Here is a 25,513-nt window from a genome sequence, read left to right as displayed (position 1 = left end):
AGAGACATACTATATAGTGCTATATCAACAAACAAGATTTCTGTTATGTTTAATGTGCTTCCTTAGACAAGAGAAGTAGACTAATACATTGAAAAAGACTTTTGAAATAGAGATGACAGACTGAAGATTAATGTCTTTGTCATATAAGTAATTTATACAAATGTAAAAGAACCCTCCAAGATGTCCTTTGATAAATGAACAAAAAGACACTAATAATTCATGCACAAGGAACTGTGAAAGTAAACATTATTTAAAATGTTCACTCTAATAGAAATTATAGAAGTGCAAAAGGCAAGTACAATAATAAGGTGCTGTTTCATACCTAATTGATGTCACAAATATTTTAAAGACATGATAGAACCCAGTCCTGGGGATGTTGCAAGGAATAACACACTTCTTTGGGGTAATGAGGGGACTTGTCAGTATATATTAACACACAAAAAAAGGTACTTGGGTGGCTCAGTTGGCTAAGTGTCTGACTTCTTCAGTTCAGGTCATGATCTCAGCTTATGGGTTTGAGCCCCACATTGGAGACCGCTTGAGATTCTCTCTCAATCTCCCTCTCTGTCCCTCCCAGCATGCGTGCTCTCTTTGTCTCTCTCTCTCAAAATAAATAAACTTTAAAAAACAACAAAATAAAATAAAATAAAATAAAATAAAATAAAATAAAATAAAATAAAATAAAACAAAACAAAACAGAAAATGTGTAAATCTCTGGACCCAGTATTCCAGCTCTTAGGGAGGAAAATACTATTCAAAGCTGTTCATAATGATATTATTTGCAATAATTGTCATGTTATATGCTTGTGCATTTTATAGGTTTCAAAGCATTTTAATAGTCTTTTCCTCACTGGAATATAATTATCCCCGTTTTAAAGATGAGGATCCCAAGAATCGGAGAGATTCAGTAATTTTCCTAAGATCACACAGCTGGTCATGGCAGAACTGAAGCTTGAAGTCGGTTGTCTGACTTCAGTTTAGCATCCTTCCCTACTTGTTTCTAACAGAAAAGCCAACGAACTGACCTATAATGAGAGAATGTCTCCATGTACCGTGGCCTCTGGCACAGGGATCGATGGCATTTGAGCCATTACACACTAGCTAACAGAAATACCTTAATGTTCTTGTAAAACATAAAAAGGAAAAAGCGTGAGCATAATGACACACATGATGTAACCAATTTAAATGTGTACATATGTGCATGAGATGTAGAGAAGTCGGGGAAGGGAGGTTCAGTGGGCACACCCTCTCCCTCCCTCTCTCATTGCGCTTACTAAATTCACAGCAGTGCTGCCCTGTGTTCAGATAGCAGTCAGGAGTTTTCACTTGCACTGTCTCCTTTGAACCTTGCACTGGCTGAGGGAACTGAGCAAGGCAAGGACTGTGCTTTTTGTTTGTCAACTGAAGAAACAAGAGATTCAGAGAGATGAGGAGGCAGGTCCAAAATATTGTCGCCTCCTTGTCCAGCCTTGACCTGTTGGCACACTGCAGTATTGGCTTAACCCAGTCATGTTCCTGAATGAGGTTGATGGTAAGCAGCACTATTTGGGGGGTTTTCAAAGTGAAGTCCATTAAAGAACACTGCATGTGGTGACCTCACCTGGGAGCCAGTGGGCTGGTGGACCCATCCCTTGGCCTGCACTCCAGATTCAAGTGCAAAGCCTACTTTATATTTAAAAATTTTTTTTAATGTTTATTTATTTTTGAGAGAGACAGAGACAGAATGCGAGTGGGTTAGGGGCAGAGAGAGAGGAAGACACAGAATCCGAAGCAGGCTCCAGGCTCTGAGCTGTCAGCACAGAGCCCAACTCAGGGCTTGAACTCACGAGTCGTGAGATCGTGACCTGAGCCGAAGTCAGACGCTCAACCTACTGAGACACCCAGGCACCCCAAGCTTACTTTATATTTAATGTGAGATTGCTGTGAAACAAGAAGCCCACAAAAAATGGCTAAGCAGAAACTTCTGTACGTGTAGAGGACATCCCTTAAAAAGATGTCTGCCTGAGCTCTGCAGATCTAATGTTTGCAGCAGAGGTGCTAATTAAATGGTAAGGAGAAATAGAGCACTTCCCCCGAGGGGACGGTTTCCGTAGATACCAAGAGAAGTTGGCAACCTGAATGAAATAAAACTAAGAGCCTGTGTCAGGACCTTGGAAAATATATAAAAAATGTTTAGCAGGTGTCACCATTGTCAGATTTGGAAGTCTGGAGTCTTCCTGGAGGAAGAAGCCACAGAAGGGAAGAGGGAAGCAGCCAGTGGATGGAAAGAGATAGATCTACAGGCCTGACAGCCCAAAGGGGGACAAGTGATAGAAGCCTTCTCTCTGTGTGCTTTCTGGCTCCAACACAAGGTCAGTGCTAGAGTCCCTCTCAAGTGTGTTATCTTACATTGAAATGCTAACATTTCATAATCCCTAAGTGACGCAGGCATGTCAAGAACGACCCCAGGCAAATACAGAGAAGATAATTAAAGGTCACTGGTGAAGACTATTCTTGTGTTTGACTTTGCACGGGTGGGGAGGGGTGCCGGTGGCTCATTAGTATCCTGTTAGGTTTTTGGTCTTGTTCGTTCTCACACACCTTCAACCATCCCCCTTGCTGGTTGGTGGTTACATTGGGTGCTTCTGGGTGTGGTCTTGCAGAAGGGGTCTGAAACCGTGGTGAAGAAGGAAACAGACTATTTACAAAAGGCAAAAAGTTGATGGTAACTTAAGTGTTGGCCACAGGCGCATGGTGCAAAGCCATCTCCTTCCGCCTCAGCTGTTTGATAGTGGCTTAAATTGGACGGTTTTGAAAGACAGCACATCCGAAAAGAGGACTTGTTTTCTCTTGTCAGTTTCTGAATGCTTTGTGCCCGGGCTCTAAGGACTGAGGAGAGTGAACTTTGCTCTGGCTCAGCATCAAGGAATGGGGACTTGCTTTGAAGGACTCCTAAATGCTTAAATCTGAATTTCTTTCGCAGCATTTATTTCTAAGCTGGTTCTTACAAGAGCCTCCCTACTAGCTGGAGACAGGACACAAGTAGAGGCTCAGAGAAGACCTCAGAGTCTTTGTTTCTGGAATGAGAAGACTGGCTTAGATATTTTTTTTCCCAGAAGGTGGGTTTCCTACCATTTGTGGTCGCCCAAATGATACAGGAACAAGGGGATACAGAGACGAGACACAAAATAATAATTTTGACTCATTTTCTCTTTTTCAGTTCTCTTCTTATTCTTCTGATCCTTCTGATCATGCTGCAGAGAAAGTCTTAGTTTAGAGCTAGTGTGTCTTTAACACCTTTCTATCACTTGTTAATTCCTCCTTTTAACAAAGCTCAAGCCTCAGTCTTAGAAGCTTCAGGCAGGCAACAGTATCTAACAAGAATTTAACAATTGGGTTCATTTTTTAAAGTTAGTTTCTGTTTATGGCAGGCGCAGTGATAGCATTTATTTTTATAATATGTTTACTTAAGTAAAAAATAAATAATTTAAGGAAACGTTACATATGTAGTAGTTCACGCGGTATATACATTGGCTAAAAAATCGTCACAGTGGTACCAAGAGTTTGGAAATAGTGCATTCAGTGTGTTCTGAGAGCCCTTCTGCAGCAATAGGTTCCTGAGCTTGAGTATAGCTGCTTATAGACTAAATCTTAAATTTGGACTTTGAGCATAGGACCCAGATTTCAGATATTAAGATTTTTAAACAGATAAAGATGGGCTTTAATGTGTCATAGAAAATTATCCTGGACTAGATGTTAGCAAATTAAAAACAAAAATTGGATTTCTATCCTAAGAACACAAATCTTTTTTTTCTTTTCAAAGCTTCAAAGTCCCAAAGTTCCAGCTGAAATCATTTAACCCATATTCTTCCTTTTCCCCCTCACCCTCAGGGAAGGATTGGGCAAGATTGTATTTTATGTTGGGGCAGCCATAGAGTCTAGTGGTTAGGAACTTCGATTTGAGGGGTGGACTGAGCCAAGCTTGAATCTCAAGTTGGCCACTTATGAGCCAGGAGATCTTGGACAGTGACTCATCCTCTGAGCCTCAGTTTCCTCCTCTGTAAGTGAAAATTTCCAAGGGGACTGTGAACATTAAATGAACACACAGAGGGCTTCCACAGAGCAAATGGTCCACAACAGCAGCATCTATTTTCATTGTGCATCAGTTGAGTGGAAGCTGTGGCTGGTCATCCCTATCAAGGGGTCTGCTGGAAGGTCACTCTTTCCTTTGTAGGAAATACCCACCCAAGTTCCCAGGGATTCGAGTTGGCACTGGCCATTATTTTTTTAAAAAACAAAAGATGTTCCAAGCACACTGGCAAGATTCACGTTCATTCCTGCCAGGCAGGATGAAAAAAAAAAAATCTAGTATGGTTTAGTGATGTTCCCAGAATGGCTTTCAAGCAGGGAGTGGGGTGTGAGCTCAGGGTAGAGAGGCGCCCCAGTCATGGGAGATGAGGAATGTGTCATCCCTCCTAAAGGCTGGCTCCCACCTGACATGCATCATCTGGGAATCTTAACCAAGCTCCAACCGCAGAGACAGACCCGGGGCAGGTGAGGAGGATTAGGTTGCTTTGGGAGTCCTTCCTGCCCTATTCATTAGCAGGGCACTTTAATTATAAATAGATCCTTTGTTATAAATGTGGGGAAATTCCATAGCATGATGGAAGAGCCGAACAACTAAAAATGACCGCTATTGCTCTTGGATTGTCAGTAAATATTTATTGAGACCAGACTCTACTCAATAATTTCTCCTGAGTTTAAAAGAGAAAGGCATGCTTTCTGTTCTCAAGGAACGTGTACTTGAGTTTGACCGAGTCATTCCGAACCCTGACATACAGACAAGTGACTGTCAATCGGCAGAAAGAGGGATGGGGAAGCAGGCAATCTCACAGACTGGGAGGGGGGCAGTACTAGGAGGTGGTCCTCCAGTGAGCCCTCTGTTGCTGGATGCTCACAAAACCATTCCCCAGGTGGGTCTTCACAGAGGGCAGTGCCCACTAGGGGCACATGAGCAGGGCACCTGTGTACCTGGCTGGGCCTCTAAGATGCTGGGGGGAAGCCAAGAGGGGCTTCTGATTCCAGAGGGACAGGGCTCGGATGTTGAATGAACAGCTTCAAGTTTTCCATTTCCTGCCTCAGTCTCCATTGTCCTGCCTCTACCATGTTTATTTTGGTCAGGGTTCCCCCAGGGCTTAGGGAGTGAGCAGTGCTGGGGTTAAGAATGCAGATCTTACTGAGGAGCAGCCTTGGGCTCAGTCCTGGCTCTGCCACTGACTGTGTACGCTGGCTGTGTGACTTTAGGAAAGGTTCTTAACCCCTCTGAGCCTCAGTTGCCTGCTTTGTAAAATGAGTTTGCTAATAGTCCTAACTTAAGAGAAGTCAAGGAAACCATGCATAGAAAGCACTTTGTCACAGCCTGGCACGAAGCCACCATCAGTATTGTTGCTGTTACGTTATAAGAAGAAGTTGTGTTTTCCGGGAAGCCAGTGTAGGGGGTGGCAGGGAAGCCATTCAAGTCAGATTTGAATTTGAATTTCAGCTCTGCCAATTAATTAATTACTGAGCATGACTTAGGGCAAGTCACTTTACTTCTCTGAACACCTGCTTCCTCTTCTAAAAAAATGAGGTGATGGAGTTGTTGTCTGATACAGATGAGTGTGTGTGTACCGGCACCTGGAACAGAGGGACTCCACGGTTCTTGATGTCTCCTCCTCCCCACCTAGGGGTTCCCCATTGTCTCCATTTGACAGTCAGAAGAGAGGAGTCACACCTGGGTCAGGTATGGGACGACTTCTCTGTTTCTAGAAAATGGCTAGAATCTGTGTAGGTAGGGAACCTCGCAGGATGCAATTTCCTAACAATTCTGGAGGCTTTGCTGCCCCTGACATCATTCTGTGCAGCCCTGCTTTGTAAATTCAGGAGCAACCCCAGAGCCTGACCCCAAATGGTGGGGCAGGAGGAGCAGGAGCGCCTGGCCAGTGAAGGAGACTTTCCCTCGATCCCTGAGAGTACTTAGGGAAACTTTTCCAGGGAACTCTTGCCAGGTTAGGCCCCATGTGGTCCTTCCAAAGGAGCCCTCCCATCTCGAGATGGCTTGAGCTGAAAGACTCATGGGAACTTCGCCCCTTTCTACCACAATAAATAACATTTTTCTTTTACCACAAAACTGCCTTTGTCTTCTCTGGAAACTTTCATTTGCATCCCTTACCACTGAATCTCCAGCATTTTTTTACAAAACCAAACAGATCACAGGTTTGTACCTACTTCTCTTTTAAGTCAACTGCCATTGTCTATTCATTTTCTCTCTTGAGACTTTGTGATTGAAATGAGCTTCAAGTGAGGTGGGGAGCTGAGCGGGTCTCCGAGCCTCTGCCTCCTCTGTCCTGTGTGTGACACACTCTTTTTCAAATTTGCAGCCTTCTGAATTTTAATAGGCTGTAGATAATGATACATCTGGTAGCATATTAATTGCTCAGACTTAGAAATAACACGTAATCACTATGTTTCAAGGCTGCAAATGAACAGCACTGAGAGCCAGTGTTTGTTACGAGCTTTGGGGAAAATCCATTGTTTGTGGGCATTTTTAAATTCCTGTCATTAAAAATGTGCAACAGAATGAGGACTGTCTCAAATAAAGTTAGTTTTGTGTTCTGTGTGTGTGCGCACATGTGCATGTGCGTGCATGCGTGTGTGCATGTGTGCATGCACACACACACACAGACACACAAACACACATCTCCCAAGGGATAACATTTTGAAGCTATTCATCTGCCCAGTTGGAGTGTGTGGGGGCAACAGAAAGGCCATATGAATCCATTATAGATCACCTACCTCACAGCTTCCTGAACAGCATGCTCTGTACCTCATTTTTCTACATACCGTTGCTCAGTGGGTGGTAAGATGTCGCTGAAAGCTGAAAACAGGAAAGCTTAAAATTTTTTTATTTTATTCCCAATTCAGTCAGCCCTTGTGGCTGTGTCACTGGTAGTTTTTTTCCATTTTGAATAATCAGATTTCAGTGTATTCTGTGCTCAGTTGAGAGTAGACTGTTCTAAAACCCCCAAGTGCAACCTTCCCTGGTTCTAACAGGAGGCATGTGCTGCTGAGGATGAACGTGAACCCAGTGATTTGAAGGGATAAATTGTGCTAGAAGGGACAGCTGGGGGTTACCAGGGAGTATGGCAAATGTATTCTATGTTTCTCTCTGGAGGCCACATTTCTGCAAGTCTCGTCTGCTCAGATATTGTTCTTATCAAAAACAGAAGCTGACTGGGCCCCAAGAGAGGGGATCCGTGTTCTCATCCTGCACACCCCGTGCCCTTGGTCAGATGTCCCTGTAGGTTTTACCCAGCAGGTATATCCCTGGTCCCAGCCTAGTCTTTAGTCAGATGGCAGGCCTGGTTGTCAGCTTTGCTTGCCTGAGATGTACTTGATCATCCCAGATTTGGCTGGAACAATCTGTCCTTCCTTTGGGACATCAAGATTAAGATCTGAGCATCCTTTTTTTTTTTTTATTTCTGTACTTCTTTTTCCATTTCTGGGAAGTAAAGATAGTTCTGAGCTTCAAAGGATAAGAGGTGGATGGGAGGACATGCCAGTGGGTCTATATGGTTCTTTCTGGAAGCCAAAGGTAACATGTTATCTTGGGAAGAAATTCCACCTTGCTCACCTGACATGGGTTGAATGCTCAGAGTTTCTATCAATGCCTAATCCCACATAGTAGTGGAATCTGGCAAGATTGAAGCACAGCTCTTCTAGCCCATAATTTAGCAATGTTGGGTAAGAAGGAGGGTTTTGGTGTAGACCTCAAGACCCACCTGGATTCCCTTCCCCAACTCACTCAGGTTCTTATCTTGGGATTTCATGGCTATTTTCCTCTCATCCTACATAGCCTTGGATCTTGCCAAACCACTCCCAGTTTTGCTCTATCCAGCCAGAGCTTGACTAAACAGATGATAAAGCTGCAGGAAGAAAGGGAGGTCAGGAATGTGGAATCAAAATATGTGGTCTCATAGCAGCCTGAGGTGTAGTGGCAGGAACATGTCATTAGTGAGATTGTGGTGTGGCAGGTAACACAGAGCTCCAGCTTCATCCTTGGGAGGCCCAGGGTAAAATCTAGTGCTGCAGGGATGGATGAAGGCAGGAGAGCAGGCTGGGGAAGGGACCACACCTCTCCTTGGGCATCAGAAGTAAGGGCAATAATAATCTGATATTTACAGGGAGCAACTTATGGGGCAGGCTTGTACCAAGCACATTACCTACATGATCTTATATCATCTTCCCAAAACCCTGTGAGGGGGCAGGAGACTTACCGAATCACCGCCCCCCCCCCCACCAACTACACAGAAAAGGAGACTAAGCCCGTGGAGGTAACATTGTTGATCTGAGGTAATAGGACATTGTGCTCTGGCCAGAAAGGTTGGCTTATATTATATCCTTAGATCCTTTGCAAAGAATCAACACATTCTTTGGGCCAGAGTGATAAGAACTTTGTGACTTGCTGCAGAGTCTGCAGCTTATTCCTAAACTCTGGGGAAGCCTCTGCAAATATCCTTAAAGTATTCTTGAAGCCTGTACACAGCAGCTCCCAAACCCTGAAGCAGGGTTGAAATCCCCAGTGGCATTCTTTTCCACCTCCCCTCTAACTCAGCCCAAGGGGAAGCCAGGGAATCCCTTTCATAGAGATCAACAAACGCAGAATTTGTATCCCACCCAAGGGTTTCCAAGAAGTCAGTAGGAAATGACTGAATGTGAAACCCCAGAATCACAGAGGCCTTCCTCTGGGCCCTGTGGCTGTGATTAGGCCACCACTGCCACTTCCAGGTGCCTTGTTGACATTCTGCAACCAGGGATGTGTGCTTTGACCCCATTTTCTAGACCTGTGGATGGGCGGGCATGATGGGCACATCACTTCTGTGGCATTCTTGCCAAAAATGCATAACCTGAATCTAACCGTGAGAAAATACCTTCTGGGCCCAAAGCTGGCCTTCCCTGAAGGGCCACAGAGGCGTGACTCTGTTGGCAGCCCTTATCCTTTTTCAGGAGGCCAAACTCTTGAAGTGCTTCAGCCTTGAGCATCTGGCCTGGTCTGCCTCAAGAAAGTAAAAGTTTTGCTTGATGTTCGGAAGGCAGATGTGGAATCAGGGACCGCAGAGAGAGCTAAATATTTGGCTTCCTCTTTCTCTGAAGGTCCATAGTGCCATGTCTGGGCATGACCAAAATGAGTTTCAGGCGATGGGTTGGCGTTTGCTAAAAGGAACTTAACTGGGGTGTGGGTGTGCATTTCTCCTCTGCCCAAGGTTAATAGTAACATCCTGTGTAAGAGAATTTGAATGTGGTCTTCTACTAAACTCCAATATTTTAGGGCTATTTATTAGATGTGTTTAATCTTGGGCCAATTTAACCAGTAGCAGACTAATAAAATAACAAATTTGGGCTTGCTGCCAGGACAAATGTTGACTTACCCTTATAATGTTGACTGAAACGAATATCTTTGAAAGTAATTGAGGAGTGAAACGTTTGCCAAAAATACAGTGTCTGAAACAGTGGTTCTGTTTTATTTTACTGGCACTGCTAAGAGATTACGTTCGTAACCTAGGCTGCCGCCCGCTTCAGCTCTCAGAGTCCCATATTTTACTGAATTATTGCCCAAGGTTCATTTCTTTTTTTCATCCCATCACCGTCATTCAGCAAAAATGAATTTCTCCAAGGCAGACAAGCAGGGCCAGTTATTCTCCAATGCAGGGGCACAGATTCAATGGTAACCAGAGGAGTAAAGATAATAAGTTGCTTGAGGTCTGCCCGCAGAAACAAAATGGTTTGCCCTGAACATTAGCCCTCTCAGAGTTTGTAGTAAAATTAATTGCTTCTGCTGGCTGAAATCCATCTCCCTCACCCCACACCACCCCTTCCCTTGGTCATTTTAGTTTATGCGCACATTAGGGAACTACAGCATTTTGCCAGCATGTGTTGTAGACTTGAAGGAAGCAGGGAGGCCTGGAGGAAACGAAGCCGGGCTGACCACAGAAGTTATCATAAAGTGTGATTTCTTTCTATGCTCATTTTTTATTTGCTTTTTATGGGAGACTGTGTTTGGGGCAGGGATGGAGCAGGCTTTCAGAGGCTCATGCCAGCATTGTTTCAGCTTAGTCACATGGCCTCCTGATGCCTCCCCCTTCATCAAGGCTTCCCAAAAGCAACCACCTCACAGGCAGGCTTTGGCCAGATGCCGTAGGTGCTAACTGGCGTGGGCAGAGAAGACTTGATGTTCAGAGAATAAATAGAATCTCTCCAAGCTTCGTGTGTTCAGTTTTATGGCCCCGAGAGCTGATGGTTTAATTTGTGGATTTGCATAGACCATCTTGTGACATCTCCGTCATCTGCTGGTTAGCATTTCCATGAGAGGAGGCTGGAGAAAGTGTTGGAATCACAACATAGCAAATCCAATACCCTGTCTGCAGCTTGGCCATGAAACCCAACTAACTCAGAGTGGTCTGGTTTATTTATCCAGACTTTCCTGACTCTTCCTTAGCAAGCAAAAATACAAAAACAAAAATAAAAATAAGTGAACAAAACCCACACAACTTTTTTTTTTTTTTTTGAAAGAAATTGAGATGTTTTTCTTAAAGCATCTGATATAGAGAAAGTTGGGCCATTTCATCAAAGAGGAAATCAGATTTCCCTTGGATGCACAGGGCAGGGCAACAAGACTGCAGGAGAGAATAAGCACAAGGGTGTGGCCCCCATCTTTGAGATTAGCTGAGACAAAGTATCAAGGACCCCTTCAGGGCGCTGTTCCTGGTGGTTTGTCAAAGTCCACAAAGTCTGTAGCCCTTTTGTTGAAACCACTGATAAAAATCTCTAAAGGAAAATTGTAGTTCTGAGTGTGAAGACCTTTTGCTCACCTTGTGGGTTAGAAAACCAATAATTTTGAAATGCATTTGGCCTAATCAATGAAGCCAGGTTTCCGTTGGAATTTGGGCCTCATTATTTGCCTTTCAACTTCTGGTAACAGATGACACCAGGTCAATTAGCTCTGTGCCAGGGAAAAGAGCAGAGAAAAAAAAAATTAATGGAAATTTTGGAGTTGAAACCATTATTTCATTATTGTCTTTTTCTATTTCAAAAAAAAAAACAAAAAACAAAAAACAAAAACAAAGATGAAGAGTCAGTTGCAGACTTCAAAGAAGCTCCCTTTCATGTTCCTATAGCCCTGGTCCTCCTGCTCAAACAGCTCTCTGAAGGCCTCCTCGTTGCTGCCTCCGCGCCCTGCATGGCCTTGTGGTCCACTGTGCCCTGCCTCCTGATCATCTGCCCCTCTCTTTGCCCGCCCCAGCCAACATTGACTCCCTTGGGTACTTTGCCTGGATCAGCCTTCTGGTTCTCCCTGTTGAGCCAGGAAACATCTCCCCCCGACCCCCACCAAGGGTGACACATGTACACTTCAGTGAGGCCAATTTTGCAAATGCTGGGTAAGCAGTCACAGAGTTAGATTTAAAAGGATGCGTGTAGGGGCGCCTGGGTGGCACAGTCGGTTAAGCGTCCGACTTCAGCCAGGTCACGATCTTGCAGTCCGTGAGTTCGAGCCCCGCGTCGGGCTCTGGGCTGATGGCTCAGAGCCTGGAGCCTGTTTCCGATTCTGTGTCTCCCTCTCTCTCTGCCCCTCCCCCGTTCATGCTCTGTCTCTCTCTGTCCCAAAAATAAATAAACGTTGAAAAAAAAAAAATTAAAAAAAAAAAAAAAAAAGGATGCGTGTAGTCACAATGTATCTGTTCCAACGTATGTATTAATTACAAAGGGAATAGTAACTTTACTGGGAGAAATCCCGCAGACAACACCTGTATTAGTTTCCTAGGGCATCTGCAACAAAGTGCCACTAGCTGGGTGGCTTAGAACAACAAAATTATTTCTCACTGTTCTGGAGACCAGAAGCCTGAAATCAAGGTATTGGCAGGGCCATGGTCCCTCTGAAACCTGCAGGGGAATCCTTTCTTGCCTCTTCCTAGCTTCTGGTATTTGCTGTCAGTCCTTGGTGTGCTTTGGCTTATAGGTACATCACTCTAGTTGCCACCTCCATCGTTACATTGCCTTCTCCTTTTATGTCTTTAAATTTCCCTTCTAGAAGGACACCAGTGGATTTATGGATTTAGGACATACTCTAATCTAGTATGAAGTCATCCTAACTGATTATATCTGCAAAGTTCCTATTTCCAAATAAGGTCACCTTCACAGGTTTGGGGGTAGAACCTCCACATATTTTTTAGGGGTATACAGTTCAAGCCATGACACCACCTTAGCCAAATGGTCAAGGTTACCATCACCAGCAATAAGATGTTACCCTGATATAATGTACCAAAAAGGACACATCACTTCTGATGTGTTCTTGCCAAAAATGCATAATCTTAATTTAATCGTGAGAAAACATCAGACAGATCTAAACTGAGAGATATTTAGCAAAATAATCAACCAGTACTCTTCAAAAATGTCAATGTCATGAAAGACAGACCAAGGAACTGTCACAGATTAGAGGAAACTGTAGATATATGACAGTGAAGTATAAATGTGAGATTCTGGACTGGATCCTGAAACAGAAAAATGGCATTAGTGGGAAGGCTGATGAAATTCTAGTAAATCCTTTAATAGTTTAGTTAATATTATTGTAACAGTGTTAACATCTTAGATTTGATATATGTGCCATGGTTATGTAAGATGTTAACTTCAGGTAAGGGGGGGGGGGTACAGAGTACACGGAACATTCTGTACTATTCTTGCAACTCTTCTATAAATCTAAAATTATTTCAAGATCAGTTTCTTTAAAAGAGAATGCATACACTGGGTGATTAGATAAATTCACCTGTTCTTAGTGGCAAGGGGGAAGGGGAGGAGAAATAATCTAGTAAAAACATACCAATTTTTGAGTTCGATTTTAGGCTGTGTTCATGGAAAGCTTGCTTTTCACAAGGCACTGTGCTTTGCACTCATTATCCTTGTCTTTTGGAATAGTGTAGCTATTGAAATATTGTAGCTTTTTGGAATAGTGTAGCTGAGGTGTGTGGTCTGAGATAGGATCCACATCTTGCCTCTGCCACCTGAGATGGGTGACCTGTGTAAGTACTTATGCTCATGGAACCTCAGCTTACTCATCTATAAAATGAGAATAATGGTATTAGTTCTCTCACTGGATGTTCTGAAGATGCCATGAGCAAATCCATGTAAACCTGACACAGATTATAAGCTCTTACAGAATTAAATGATAGCTCTTACCCACAATTCTCACTACTGCATAATAGGAGAATTCTTTCCTTATTCTTCAGTTGAAGAAACTGTGGGTAGGTAATTTGCTCAAGGTCACGCAGCTAGAATGTATGATAGCCAGACATAGATAGATGGATGGATGGATAGATAGATAGATAGATAGATTTTTTAAATGTGGTTCATTTTCAATCATTTAGTTAGAAAAACATTATCTAGAAGGAGAACCTGCAGGAATATCTTGTCTTTGAGGGACAAGGTACAATGCAGGCTGTCTGGTCCCCCAAAGGGGAGGAGTGGAGCCACCTGAAGGAAAGCTAGGACTTGGAGGGGGCACAGGCAAGAGTAAAAGAATTGGCCAGCAAGTCAGTGAGAAACCCTGAAAGGGTGGGGAGGCCTTGGCAATAGGAGGTGTCAAAATAAGTGAGAACACCATAATATTTGTGGTGGCTTAGAAGTTTTGAAGGGTGAGAATCTTGGGCATAAACCATAAGACAGCATGAGCCAGCCTTTGGTCCTAAGGATGGGGGTGGTAAAGTCAAGCAGTCAGGTAGTCATGAGTTTACATTTATTTGTCTGGAGAGAGGCAGAGTAGGAGGGAGGATCTAACAAGGATGGGAGGTCTTTGCCTTCTTAGTAGAAGATGGTGCTGTTGTAGAAATGGAGAGAAAAATATACATTGGGAGGCAGAATTGGGAAAAGGAAAGCATACTCACAGATTAAAATAAATCCAACAGAACAGAGGTCTCCCCTCCCTGGGCAGTCCAACCTTGAAAGGCTCCTATTTTCTCTGTATGTTTCTACATCTGATTTGAACTCTACCAGAATGTTTTATGTCATGGAGTCTGGCGATTGGCAGCCTGTTGATAGCTTTCTTAATGAGAGCAAATAAAACACCAGTCAGTAGCATAAAGCAGACTTCAGGGAGTCTGGTGGCTGGGACGGTGCCTCTCCATCAGTTTGCTCATCTTTTAAGTTCGAATGTTTCAAGGTAGCTCTCTCAGCCTTTGATTTCCCAGCTACATGGACCCTTCCCTATTATGGCCTATGTTAGTTGAAAATTACTGAAATTCAGTAGTGGGATTTTTTTTTTCATTTTACCAAGTTTCTTCTAATTATGTTCAATTTTAGATAATGTCTTAGCATCTGACTCTTTCAGTATCCTTTGTCACTAGGCCCTCACTAACGTCTGAAGTACAGATCTTTGATGGCATCTGTCTGCTCACTGATACATTTGCAAAATGGTTCTCTGTCCATTAAAATAAGCCTTTGTATCATCTAGCATTTTTACTGCATACCACAGGCAGGACTGCATACTGCGTCCCCCGTGCCCAGCCCCCAGCTTTGACAATTACCAACCTGTGATCAGCTTTTTTTCCTACACAACCCCACTCTCTATCCCTGTGTTACTGTGAAGCAGATCCCAGGCATCCTATCATTTTATTTGTTCCTTATTTGTAACCATCAATGGTCAGGGAAAGTTTGTGTCATGTTTGGGCTGATTTATTTGGAAAGTTAAGACAATAAAATGTAGTGGGATAGGGTTTACTCACATAAAAGATAAGTCAGATATATCTCGTGCTTACCAGGGGAGGACCCTGCTTAGCTAGCTACAGAAAGAATAAGCAAATCAAGCCTGTGCCCTCTCCAGAGCTTGATGATTATCTAAGTGTGCCTTGGGAGGGTGCTGTACCTGGGAGTCCTTGGGCATGTTACAGTAGAAAAGCTGAGGCTAAGGACCACTGACCCAGGAGCCAGAAGTTGTGTTGAGCAGTGGTCTGCAAACTGTGGCCCACAAGCCAAATATAGCCTACTTCCTCTGGTCTTCCTTAGAAAAGAATGGCTTCTATTTTTAATGGTTGAAAAAAGCAAAAGAATAATATTTTGTGACATGTAAAAACTATATGGAATTCAAATTTTAATCTCTAAATAAAGGTTTAAAGGAACATAGTCACATTCATTTATTTACATACTGTTTAAGACTGATGGCAGAGATGAGTAATCATGACAGAGGCTAGATGCCCACAAAGCCTAAAATATTTACCATCTGGCCCCTTACATCAAGCTGTAAGGCATTGGCTCTGAAGCCAGCCTGCTAGGTTTAAATCCTGGCCACCTTTTTTCAGTGACTTTAAGCACATTGCTCATCTTTTGCCTCATAATAGTAGCTACCTTTCAGGGCTATTAGGAGGAATAAACTAGTAGATATCTATAAAGCATTAAGGGGAGTCCCTGCAATAAATATGAGATTGTTGTTGTTGTTGTTGTTGTTGTTGTTGTTGTTATATCATAGTGCTAGGACTTCTCAATCAGTCTGAAATTATAACTTCCTGTTTAACGTAAGGATGATGAAAGCCTCCTAGAGGGGTACTGGGTGGATTAAACATGACCCTTGGGTGTGCAGTTCCCAGCACACCTTCTGTCACACAGATGGAGCCCTGCCTAAGGCTTCCCTGGTATTTTCAAACATTTGAAAGACTTTTCTGAGTCCATTAACTTATGGGCGAAAGCATCTGCTAGCACAGTCGATTCTCATCAGGTGTAGAACAAGCAAGAGCAGTGTTGTCCTGCAGTAGAGTGGTCAGTCCTTTCTCACCCTCTGGGGCTGAGTTTGTGGCTAAGTGAAGGTAGTCTCAGGGCAGCTACAAACATGATAAGGAAGACCCTTCTATTGCTCCCCAGCCCTACCCTAGCTGCAAAAATGAAGTACAGGGAGAATGAGTGATGGTTTGCTATATGCCACGTCTATTAGAATGGAATCATTTTTGAAGGAATAAAAAGTTGTGCTGGATCATATTGATATGATAGGCACTTTCTTACATGCATATAATCTGCTTTGGTTTTTACCTATTGGGAGATAAGAATGAGGAGAAGGAGGAGATAAGAATGAGGAGACTTCCCTGTCTTCCCTAGGGAAGGAATATGAAAATCTATTTAATAAAATCTCACATTAAAAATGAAATGTCATTGGGTGTTTTATTCCCTTTGTTTGTATTTCAAGCACAAGAGATGTTTTATTTTTTTTTCAATATATGAAGTTTATTGTCAAATTGGTTTTCATACAACACCCAGTGCTCATCCCAAAAGGTGCCCTCCTCAATACCCATCACCCACCCTCCCCTCCCTCCCACCCCCCATCAACCCTCAGTTTGTTCTCAGTTTTTAAGAGTCTCTGATGCTTTGGCTCCACAAGAGATGTTTTAAATTGCTGTGCTAATTCATTTACGAAAATATGTGACCTCCATGCTTCTTTCTTCATTGTCTCCTTCCCTTCCCGCCACCTCTCCCTTCTTTTTTTCCCTTTCCTTGTCCTCTGGAAAGATAAAGAGAGAACATTTGATAAAGGTCAATATTCATTCATTATGAAAATTCACAGCAAACTTAGCATAGAATGGAACTCTTTCTCCTTGATAAAGGGTATCTCTCTCATGCTGTCAGCAAACACAATTCATAATGATGAAATCTTCATAATAACCACATCAGAATCAAGAATTACCCTAGTGTACCCACTGTCTCAGCTTGTAATCAATAATATACAGGTGGTCCTAGCTGGTGCAATAAGACAAGAAAAACAAACAAACAAAAAAACCCTGTAAGACCTAGAAAAAATGAAGCAAACTTTTTTATTCAGAAAATACTGCCAACACACAATACTCAATGCCTTTTTCTTTTTTCTGTTTTTTTTTTTTTTTTAACCTTTTTAGTGAGATGCCCTCCTTCTCTGTCTTAAAACTGCATGGTGGGGATAGTGTCCACACTTGAAACAGATATCTTGTTTCTGGGCTTAGCACTGACCTTGCCCAGCTTGGTCTGGCAGCTGAGTTGTCTCTGCAGGTTGTATTCTGTCATCTCTTTGTAAAGCCCGAAAGCATCCTTGGAATTGCATTTGCTGGTTTTCAGTAGAGCTATTTACCTAGAATCTGGAAACATTTTCCCTGAGGGCTCTTTTTAGATAGCAGTAAAATGCAGCTGGAGACATACTGAGTAAATGGAAAAGAAAAATCAAATTAGGCCAAGAATTTTTTTAATCTCCTATTCTCACTGAAGCCCTCAAGGAGAAACCATAATTCATACTTTGCTCATGTGGGTCAGGCATAAAGCCTCTTCAATAGATCCAATAACCTGCAAATGTTCTGGTTTTAAAATTGTACCTGCCTGCTTTGCTACATCACAGCCCTAAATCAGGCAGCAACAGTTTCTGGTTCAATTGTTCGTTACTCGGGAATGTCAGATTGCCAGAGAGCAGCCTGATATTTACTTCCAAATGGCTAATGCCTTAGGAAAGGAGTTTTAATTACAATCTCACGTAGCAGCGCGGCATACAGCCTGCAGAGTGGCTGGCATTTGCAGTGTGCACGTATCTCCTAACTGCGTAGGAAACGCCCATCGACTGGGTCATATGAAATGGACAGCAAAGTCAGCAAAACCTTAGAAAAGATGATACAGCAAGGGGGACAGAACTGAACCTTCCCCCATCCCGCCAAGCGTGCAATGCTCCCTGCCCCTTTTTAAAGCGGGAGAACCCAATTGGCGTTTGCCCTTCAGCTTTCCCATTCTGATACAGAATCTGTGATCCAGCACCTTTAGCCACTAAAAATCTGGCGATGAGTCTCCAGGCTCAGAGGTGCCTGCAGGATCATCTGAGACCAAGTCCTGCTGCCCTGTGAAATCCCTCACCTCCTCGTTTGCTGCAATGCAGTTTGTGCCACCAAAGGTGGTGATATCACAACTCTGGCATTTCCAGCCTGAAGCAGGAGTTTATATAGAGAAATTCAGGGGATACTCAAGAGGGTGTGTGTGTGTGTGTGTGTGTGTGTGTGTGTGTGTGTGTGTGGATTTAGTTTGCTGATGATGCAGCTGTGACGTAAAAAATATTTTAAAAATCCTTCTCTGGGCACAGATGCTCAGAAGCCAGGCCCTGGACAGGAAGCATCCTGAAGGACACTGTCACCTGGAAGCAGAAGGGCTATTGGATCTTTTTCTTCAGCCCTTAAACAATAGTAAACGTGATGTCCCTCATATTGAGAGATTCATCCTTTGCATTTTGGAACTGAGCCTTCCCAGTGTTCAGAGAGTTTCCTACTGTCTGTTCAGCTTAGCATGCCAGAAAGCTGGAGAGGTCCCCGGCAGCCCTGATTCATTCTCTGTCTTGGAAAAGTATTTCACTGCTTCGAGAAATCATGAAGTGAACCCTGGCAGCATCGTGGAATTATTTTGCACTTTTTTTTTCTTTGGTCTTTTAATTATTTTTCTACTTAAATGCCCAAAAGGTTGGGTCTATTTCCAAGGGGGCTTCTGATACCTGAGATCAGCAAAGGCACAAAATGACATGAGAGTTTCTCGGCAAAATTCCAAATTCAGGCAAGATTTTTCCAAGCACCTACTATGTTCAAAACACCCTGCAGGGATGCCCTGGAGAATCTGAAGTTCTGGTTTAACCCTCGAAACTTTGAAAGCAATGGCTGAAAAAGAAAGATGAGCATCTTGAGGCTCCCTCTGGAAATGGTTGAGGTTCGCTACAACAATTGGCAAGTTTGGCTTTTTCCATCAAAATTTGGTGTCTTCATGTGCTGTCCGGCATCTACTGCAGGTCAGATGGAGCTTAGGAAGGCAAGGGTAACTGTTCTCTTTGTCTTTGTAAAATGTTTTGTCTGTCATGTCCTTCTTTCTCACAGCTTGTCGTTTTTATGTAATTCTCATCTGCAAAGTCACTGAAATGGGTAGGCTCCCTCTCACCCATCTGCTTGGTTTGGGGTAACTTTGCAGATTTGCAAGTTTTATTTTGCATGTTTTATGTGGAGGTGATTTTCAAAACTTGTGACTATATGAATTATAAAAACTGATGCCCATGGTGCAGTTTTCTCTCTGTACATTTTCTTTTGCTGGTTGTTTTTATAAATATTCATATGTGCATTTCAAATATACTGTAGGTACAGAGATGCTTTTTAAAAGGCCTAGTAATAGAAGAAATTCCTTAAAAAATTTTTTTTAATTTAGTGAACTAAAAAATCAAACATTCCTTGTGCTTTAGAAAAGCCATTGCATAAAAGAAATTTGGAGAGCGGCTTGAGGCAAGGTAGGAAAAACGTTTTTAAAAAGATGAAACCAGAAGCATCAAAACACAACTGCCTGACAAGGTCATTAGATGGGAAATTTGAGGCAGCTTTTCTCTACAGGAAGCATTGGGGGAAATGATTCTGAGTGGAAGCTTCTGAATTAAAAAGCTGTCAGATATTGGGTGTGAGGAGTAAGGGGCAGACCCTGTCCATTTGCTGTCTGCTCAGAGGCCGCTTTTGTTGCTGTCCCCCTGCCATTTCCCCTTTCCTGGCTCCTGAGCCAGGTCACCTCCACACAGCTGGAGAGAGATGGGACACTGTTTACATTGCACAGACTGTGTGCAGCCAGCGTGGATTGGGACAGGAGTGTGTGGTGGAGTTATGTCGTCTGTAATTAACCTTGACATTTTCCTTTCTTTTTTTTTTTTTTAACCCTGTAGGAGCCTAGTAATAAACGGGTCAAACCCCTTTCCAGAGTCACATCGCTAGCAAACCTCATCCCACCCGTGAAGGCCACACCGTTAAAACGCTTCAGCCAAACCCTGCAGGTAAGAAGGACACGGTGGGCTTGTGTTTGCAGAAAACCATTTGTGCAGGAAGGGACATTCCTGTCCTACCCAGAACCTCCCCTTAGATCTGAATCAGTGCTTATTTCAACAGAAGGGAGCAAGTAAGGGAACTTAAAAGGAAGAAAGATTTGTTTTCAAATTGTAAACTGGGGTCAGATGGAGTCCTTTGAGGGCTGACTTGAGGAGTCAGGTCTTTCCTCCGAGTCCTGTATCCCATCCATATGCACACTCACAGGTTTTGTCCTAAAATCTCTAAGAAAACTAGACCTGAGCTGGAGGGTAGGAGAGCCTAGTGCTTAGACTATAGCTTGGGGAGAAAAATTCAGCCCACTCCCTGTTTTCTTATGGTGCACAAGCTAAGAATAGTTTTTCCTTTTAAAATGACTGGAGCGAAAGTCAAAAGAGGAATAATATTACATGACACTAGAAAATCACATGAAATTCAAATTCAGTGTCCGTAAGTAGATTTATTGGAAAACAGACATGCCTAAATATTTATGTATTGTCTATAGCTGCTTTTGCATTGCAATGGCACAGTCGGGGAGTTGTGGCAGGGACCATATTGCACACAAGGCCCAAAATATTTACCATCTGGCCCCTGTGCAGAAAATGTTTGCTGATTCCATGCTTAGCACAAAGGCCCTGGAGGCTTAGCACAGTACCTCAGTTCTGACCGTGGCTCTGTCACTCAGAGACTTTGTTACCTTGGGCAGGTGACATAACATCTCTAGATCTTGCTTTTATTCCTAATGGGTAAATTGGAGATGATGCCACCAGCTTCTTTAGAATAGAATCATTGTAAATATTTATAAGATAGTACACTTAAAGTCCTTGGTATTTAGGGACACCTAGGTGGCTCAGTTGGTTAAGCATACAACTTTGGCTCAGGTCATGGCCTCACGGTTTGTGAGTTCAAGCCCTGCGTTGGGTTCTGTGCTGACAGCTCACAGCCTGGAGCCTGCTTCCAATTCTGTGTTTCCCTCTCTCTCTCTGCCCCTCCCCTGCTCTCTCTCTCTCTCTCTCTCTCTCTCAAAAAGTAAAATAAAAAATAAACATTAAAAAAAATTAAAGTCCCTAGTATTTATAAGACAGTGCATTTAAAGGGCTATTTTGCTAACAAAACTATACTAAGCCCTTTGGTAGCAATCACTAATTTACTAATTACTTGGCTAAGTAGTAGACATTAGCTACTATAATAATTCTTTGGTAAACAAGTGGCTATAGTTGTTCTTAAACTCCCAATAAAGTTTATCTTTTAATGTGAAAACTGAGATTTTCTAAGGCCTGGGGCCAAATCTGATAATCATAAAAATCCTTTTGCAGACTGAAACCAACAAAAGTCATGCCATGAAAAGGCTTACCTTGCTTAGCTGAGTAGTCTTGAGTCTGCCATTTCTTACTTGTCCTGAATCCTTTTGCTTAGCCATATTTTTATCTTGGCTTTCCAAGTTATTAAGAAAATTGTGGACCAGAACCCAAGGCATATCCTATGTTATGAAAATCTATGATTCAAGAACTGTTTTAGGTCTCCCTCACCCCTTCCTGCCATTGCTTCTGCACCGTTCAGCCAACATGTCATGATTCTACATAGCCCAAGCTGTTCTTGCCATTTCCCTGTGGATGCTGTCCTTATTCAGTGCTTATTTCCTGCCCTGTCCATGCCCCTGTTAGCTCTCCTCAGTTTCTCCTGAATGAATGCCTTATCACCTAATTAGCTATAGGTTTGTCTCTGTTTCTCTTGGTGCTTGGGCCTCTGGGCCCTTGGTTATCCCCTGATCCCCTTTGTGGGAGAATAGAGAAGAAAAAAAAATAAGGTCATCTAGGGGAGCCAGATGAAGGGCTTTGAAGCTAGTGAAGAAAAATGTGTTTACCTTCTCTCCCCCATGACCAGTCCCTGAGCCCTCTGGCCAAGTTCATCACAGGCTTCCCCTGGAAGATTCATCACCGCCCTAGTCCTGCACATCTGGTCTTTCGCTGAGTTCTGCTTTTTGAAAATTCTTTAGTCTGTCTACTGCCATTTCACCCTTTCCTTTCCATCCAAGTGGCTGGGGCTCAAGTTCGCTCTCTAATTATTTCCTCCCTTGATTACAAGACCTCCATGTGGCCAGCCATCTCTTCCCATTGGCCCCCCTTGGACAGTCAAACCTCTTCCCTGGGAAGGTCCTCACTCACGCTGTAAGCATTGAGTGGGCCCTCATCAAGCACAAAGCTCTACATCCTGCCCTCATGTTGCTTACATCCTGGACAGAGTTCCTTCTAGTAGATTTATGGCCATATTTGTCCCTCAAGTTGTGTTTTGTTTGGCTGTGTAGTGTTTACAGCTAACTTATAAGAATCCAAACAATCCATATAAGAATTTGGAGTTCTGGCTTCTTTTAAAGAATTGAAAGGCTTGGCAGTGCTGGTCCTGTGTTGCCACATGGCAATAATGAGCTAGACCTGGGTAGCTAGCCAACTGTCACCTACAGATGTCCCCACATCTCCCAATTATCCTTCCAACACCAACCCCTTGATTCACTAGCATCACTTTGCCTGGCCTATAGACTCCATGTTTGTGCTCCTATCTAGAATATAGTTTGGTCTATGCCTGCCACCACAGCCCAGGCCTGACTGCATGTTGCTATAAGATCCTCTATTGTCATACCTTCGAAATCTTTCCTTTGGCTTCCCGGGCAACCTTTATTCCTCTTCTCCCACCTCTGTCCTACATGGATCCTACACAGGGAACACTTCAGGAAATATCTGATCACCTTGAAAATTTGCATTGACCTAGAGAACTGGGACAGAAAGAAATCAAGCCATGTCTGAAATCCAACACACTGAGGCCAAACAAGGATGAGAAAGCCAGACCTGAGGGAGGAATCTGACATGTGGAAATTGGTTTCTAAAACCTCAAAGAATTTTTTTGGCAAAATAATTTTTTGATTTACTTTTTTCAAATATCATGATAAATAGCTAGCTCCAGGCTCCATTTATGGGACAGAAACAACCTGGCAGAAGCAGAACTGTTATTCACAGTGATTACGCACACGGACACAGACAGAACTTGAGCATTGTCCTTCTGTTGTGAGTGTGTCCTTGGAGCGGGGAGGGGTCAGTGAATAGAAATATGCCCCTGAGTCTGTGAGCAGAGTTAGACAGCCATGTTTACAAGACGATCTGCAAAGCATAGAGAATGCTGTCTTGCCCCCCACATATCTCCCTGTTGGTCACCTTGGTGCATACAGTACATGTTTTGCAGAATTATTTCCAGTCCTTGCATCCCAGTAATTGCTCCGCGACTTTACTGCTTCCCTCTCCAGCTAAACTGGGATAGGGTGCTAATGTGGCCTGCAGAACAGGGAAGAGGAAGAGGCGGGGGGAGGAGGCCCCAAAGGAGTACTCAGTAGGCCAACTTCACATCCTCTTCCATTTTGTGTGCAGGCGTCTTGATGCACATTCTAAAAGGGGAGGAACAGAGAGCAAGGAGAGTGGCATAGGGGCTGCCCCAAACCTCTCAGCATTCATTCCTTACTCATAGGCATGTATTATGTATTCCTCTTCTCCTTCCAGAAACAACTTGAGACTGTAACTGAGCAGCTTGGTTCTCTGTCACAGTATCCCTTGTCCGTGGCATCTGGCCTCATAGAGACATATATATCCCTTTTAGTGTCCAGTTATGTCTGAGGTTGGGTTCCTTTTATTATAGGAGAAGAGATGACTTAGAGCCGAACACCCAAACACAATCCTTTCATCAATAATGGAACACTTGGCAGTCCTTCCTCTGGCTCCCCGGGAGACCCCAGGTTAGCCCAGAAGGATATCAGGACAGCCCGGGGCTGGCACCCTTTTCCAAAAAGGTTAAAACCCCGACCACAAATGTGAGTGGCTCTGGCAGCAACACTTCGACAAGACACTGCAGGACTTGTTCTCTCTTGCCTCCCCTGTGCCCCAGATGGACGGGGGGCTCGGGCCTCAACACAAAGACAGCGTTTGTGGAGGTTGAAGAGGGACAGCCGTCTGCCTGGCCTTCCGTCTGTGTCTGACTGGGAAGTTACTGCTGCTGATAGACTAGAGCACAGATGTCTGCATCCCTCTTGGCCTAAAAATCTCCTTGCTGGTCTGCTGGGGAAGAACATGCCAGCCCAGCGCTGAAGGGGCCTGCATGCGCCCCTCCTGCTTAGTGAGGACAGTGAGCGCTGCTCAGGCAGGCGGGGGCGGGTGGCTGAGCCGTGCCTGCCCCTGGCTCCACACAGCTGCTAGACGCATTTGAGCTGGGTCCGGTGCGTGTTGTGGAATGCTGTGTTCACAACGCTGTGGTTGAGACCTACGTTCTCTCTGAACATGAGCTTCATTTCTTTTCCATTATAAGAGTATATGCTCATTGTGGAAAAATACAAAAAAGGGGAAAGAGAAAAGATTCCACTCCAAACAGCCCCTGTTAATATTTTAATAATTTCCTTCCAGTGTTATTCTAGGTATATTCACATACCTTACATACCCTGAGCCTCATTTGGTGTTAGTCACAGTGTACCCAGCATTATCTTTGTGTGATCTGTTCACTCTTGGATTGAACTCTTCTGTGGGGGACTGTGCATGGTCGGTTTCTCTAGGGTTTCTATGGGTCTTGGCCTAACATAGTTCCAAGCTATACAGATAGGGGTAGAAAGGTTTCCTCTTCATCATTGTTACAGCCTCTTGGGGGAATTGTACCTTTCATTAAAGTTCAATAACTATATTTCTTTTAATACTTCTGGTCTTGAGTTATGTCTTTTTTTTTTCTTTTTTTGTTTTGTTTTGTTTTGTTTTTGCATTTTGCCTGCAGAATCTCTTTCTTCCATCTCTTTTATTTGCAGCCCCCTCTTTGTCATTTAGCTGGATCAGAATTTTGTTATGGCTTCAGGGAAGTAATATATCACAGTTATGCTTGGAAAATGTGATCTTAATGGGCCAAGTATATATTATTCCAGTGTCTTGATGTGTCTTGTTTTACATAGCCATTCTCCTATTAATGGATATTTAGGCTGTGAATATTTTTAAATTATCAAATAACCTGTATTGAATGTCTTTTGAGGGCTTTTGTCCTATTTTTTTTTAAAGTACCTTCTAATTGTGCTTTCTTTTCTGATTATATAACATCTTTTTTAAATTGAAAAATACAGAGAAACACAGAAAAGGGAGTAAAGTTCACTTATAATCCCATCTCCCCATCACTAAAAAAAACTTATATTACCATTTTGGCACACACTCAGACAGTCTTTTACTATATACCTGCACGTGTTTTTTTTTAAAAAAACAAAATAATAATCATACTGTATATACTATTTTCTAACATGTTTTTGTCTTAACAGTATAAAATAACCTTACAGTATGAAAATACATTTCGTGTCATTAAATATTTTTCAGACTCAATTCTTAATGAATTCATACAGTATTTCATCAAAAAGATATACCAGGTGTTGATTCACTCTTCTGTTGAACATTTAAGTTGTTTCCATTTTTCTACCATCATAGATGACACTGCTTTAAACATCCGGATCGCAAATCTTATATGTGTCTCTATTTCTTCCTTTCCTTACATAATATTCCCCAAAGTGGAATTCTGGTAAAAAAAAAAAAAAAATGTGAAGTCAGGGCATCTGATATCACTGGAGTCAGGCCTCTCTTCCTGATGTA

The 25,513-nt window shown here is 43.0% G+C and overlaps 1 protein-coding gene across 9 annotated transcripts in view; it reads left to right on the top strand.

The window, feature by feature from the left end:
* Positions 1-25,513, top strand: part of ARHGEF3 (Rho guanine nucleotide exchange factor 3) — a 309,958-nt gene that overhangs the window by 246,054 nt on the left and 38,391 nt on the right. For 8 of the 9 annotated variants that reach the window (XM_045493273.1, XM_045493267.1, XM_045493270.1 and 5 more), the window contains one exon: positions 19,730-19,837. In XM_045493273.1, coding sequence (XP_045349229.1) covers positions 19,730-19,837 — 108 coding nt within the window. Of the gene's footprint in view, positions 1-18,184; positions 18,850-19,729; positions 19,838-25,513 lie in introns of those variants that run through there. The other variant, XM_045493271.1, reaches the window with a different exon arrangement.

The sequence above is a fragment of the Leopardus geoffroyi genome, chromosome A2 (genome assembly GCF_018350155.1).
Source record: "Leopardus geoffroyi isolate Oge1 chromosome A2, O.geoffroyi_Oge1_pat1.0, whole genome shotgun sequence".
In the NCBI taxonomy this organism is placed as follows: Eukaryota; Metazoa; Chordata; class Mammalia; order Carnivora; family Felidae; genus Leopardus; species Leopardus geoffroyi.
This window is presented reverse-complemented; position numbering and strand designations above follow the sequence as displayed.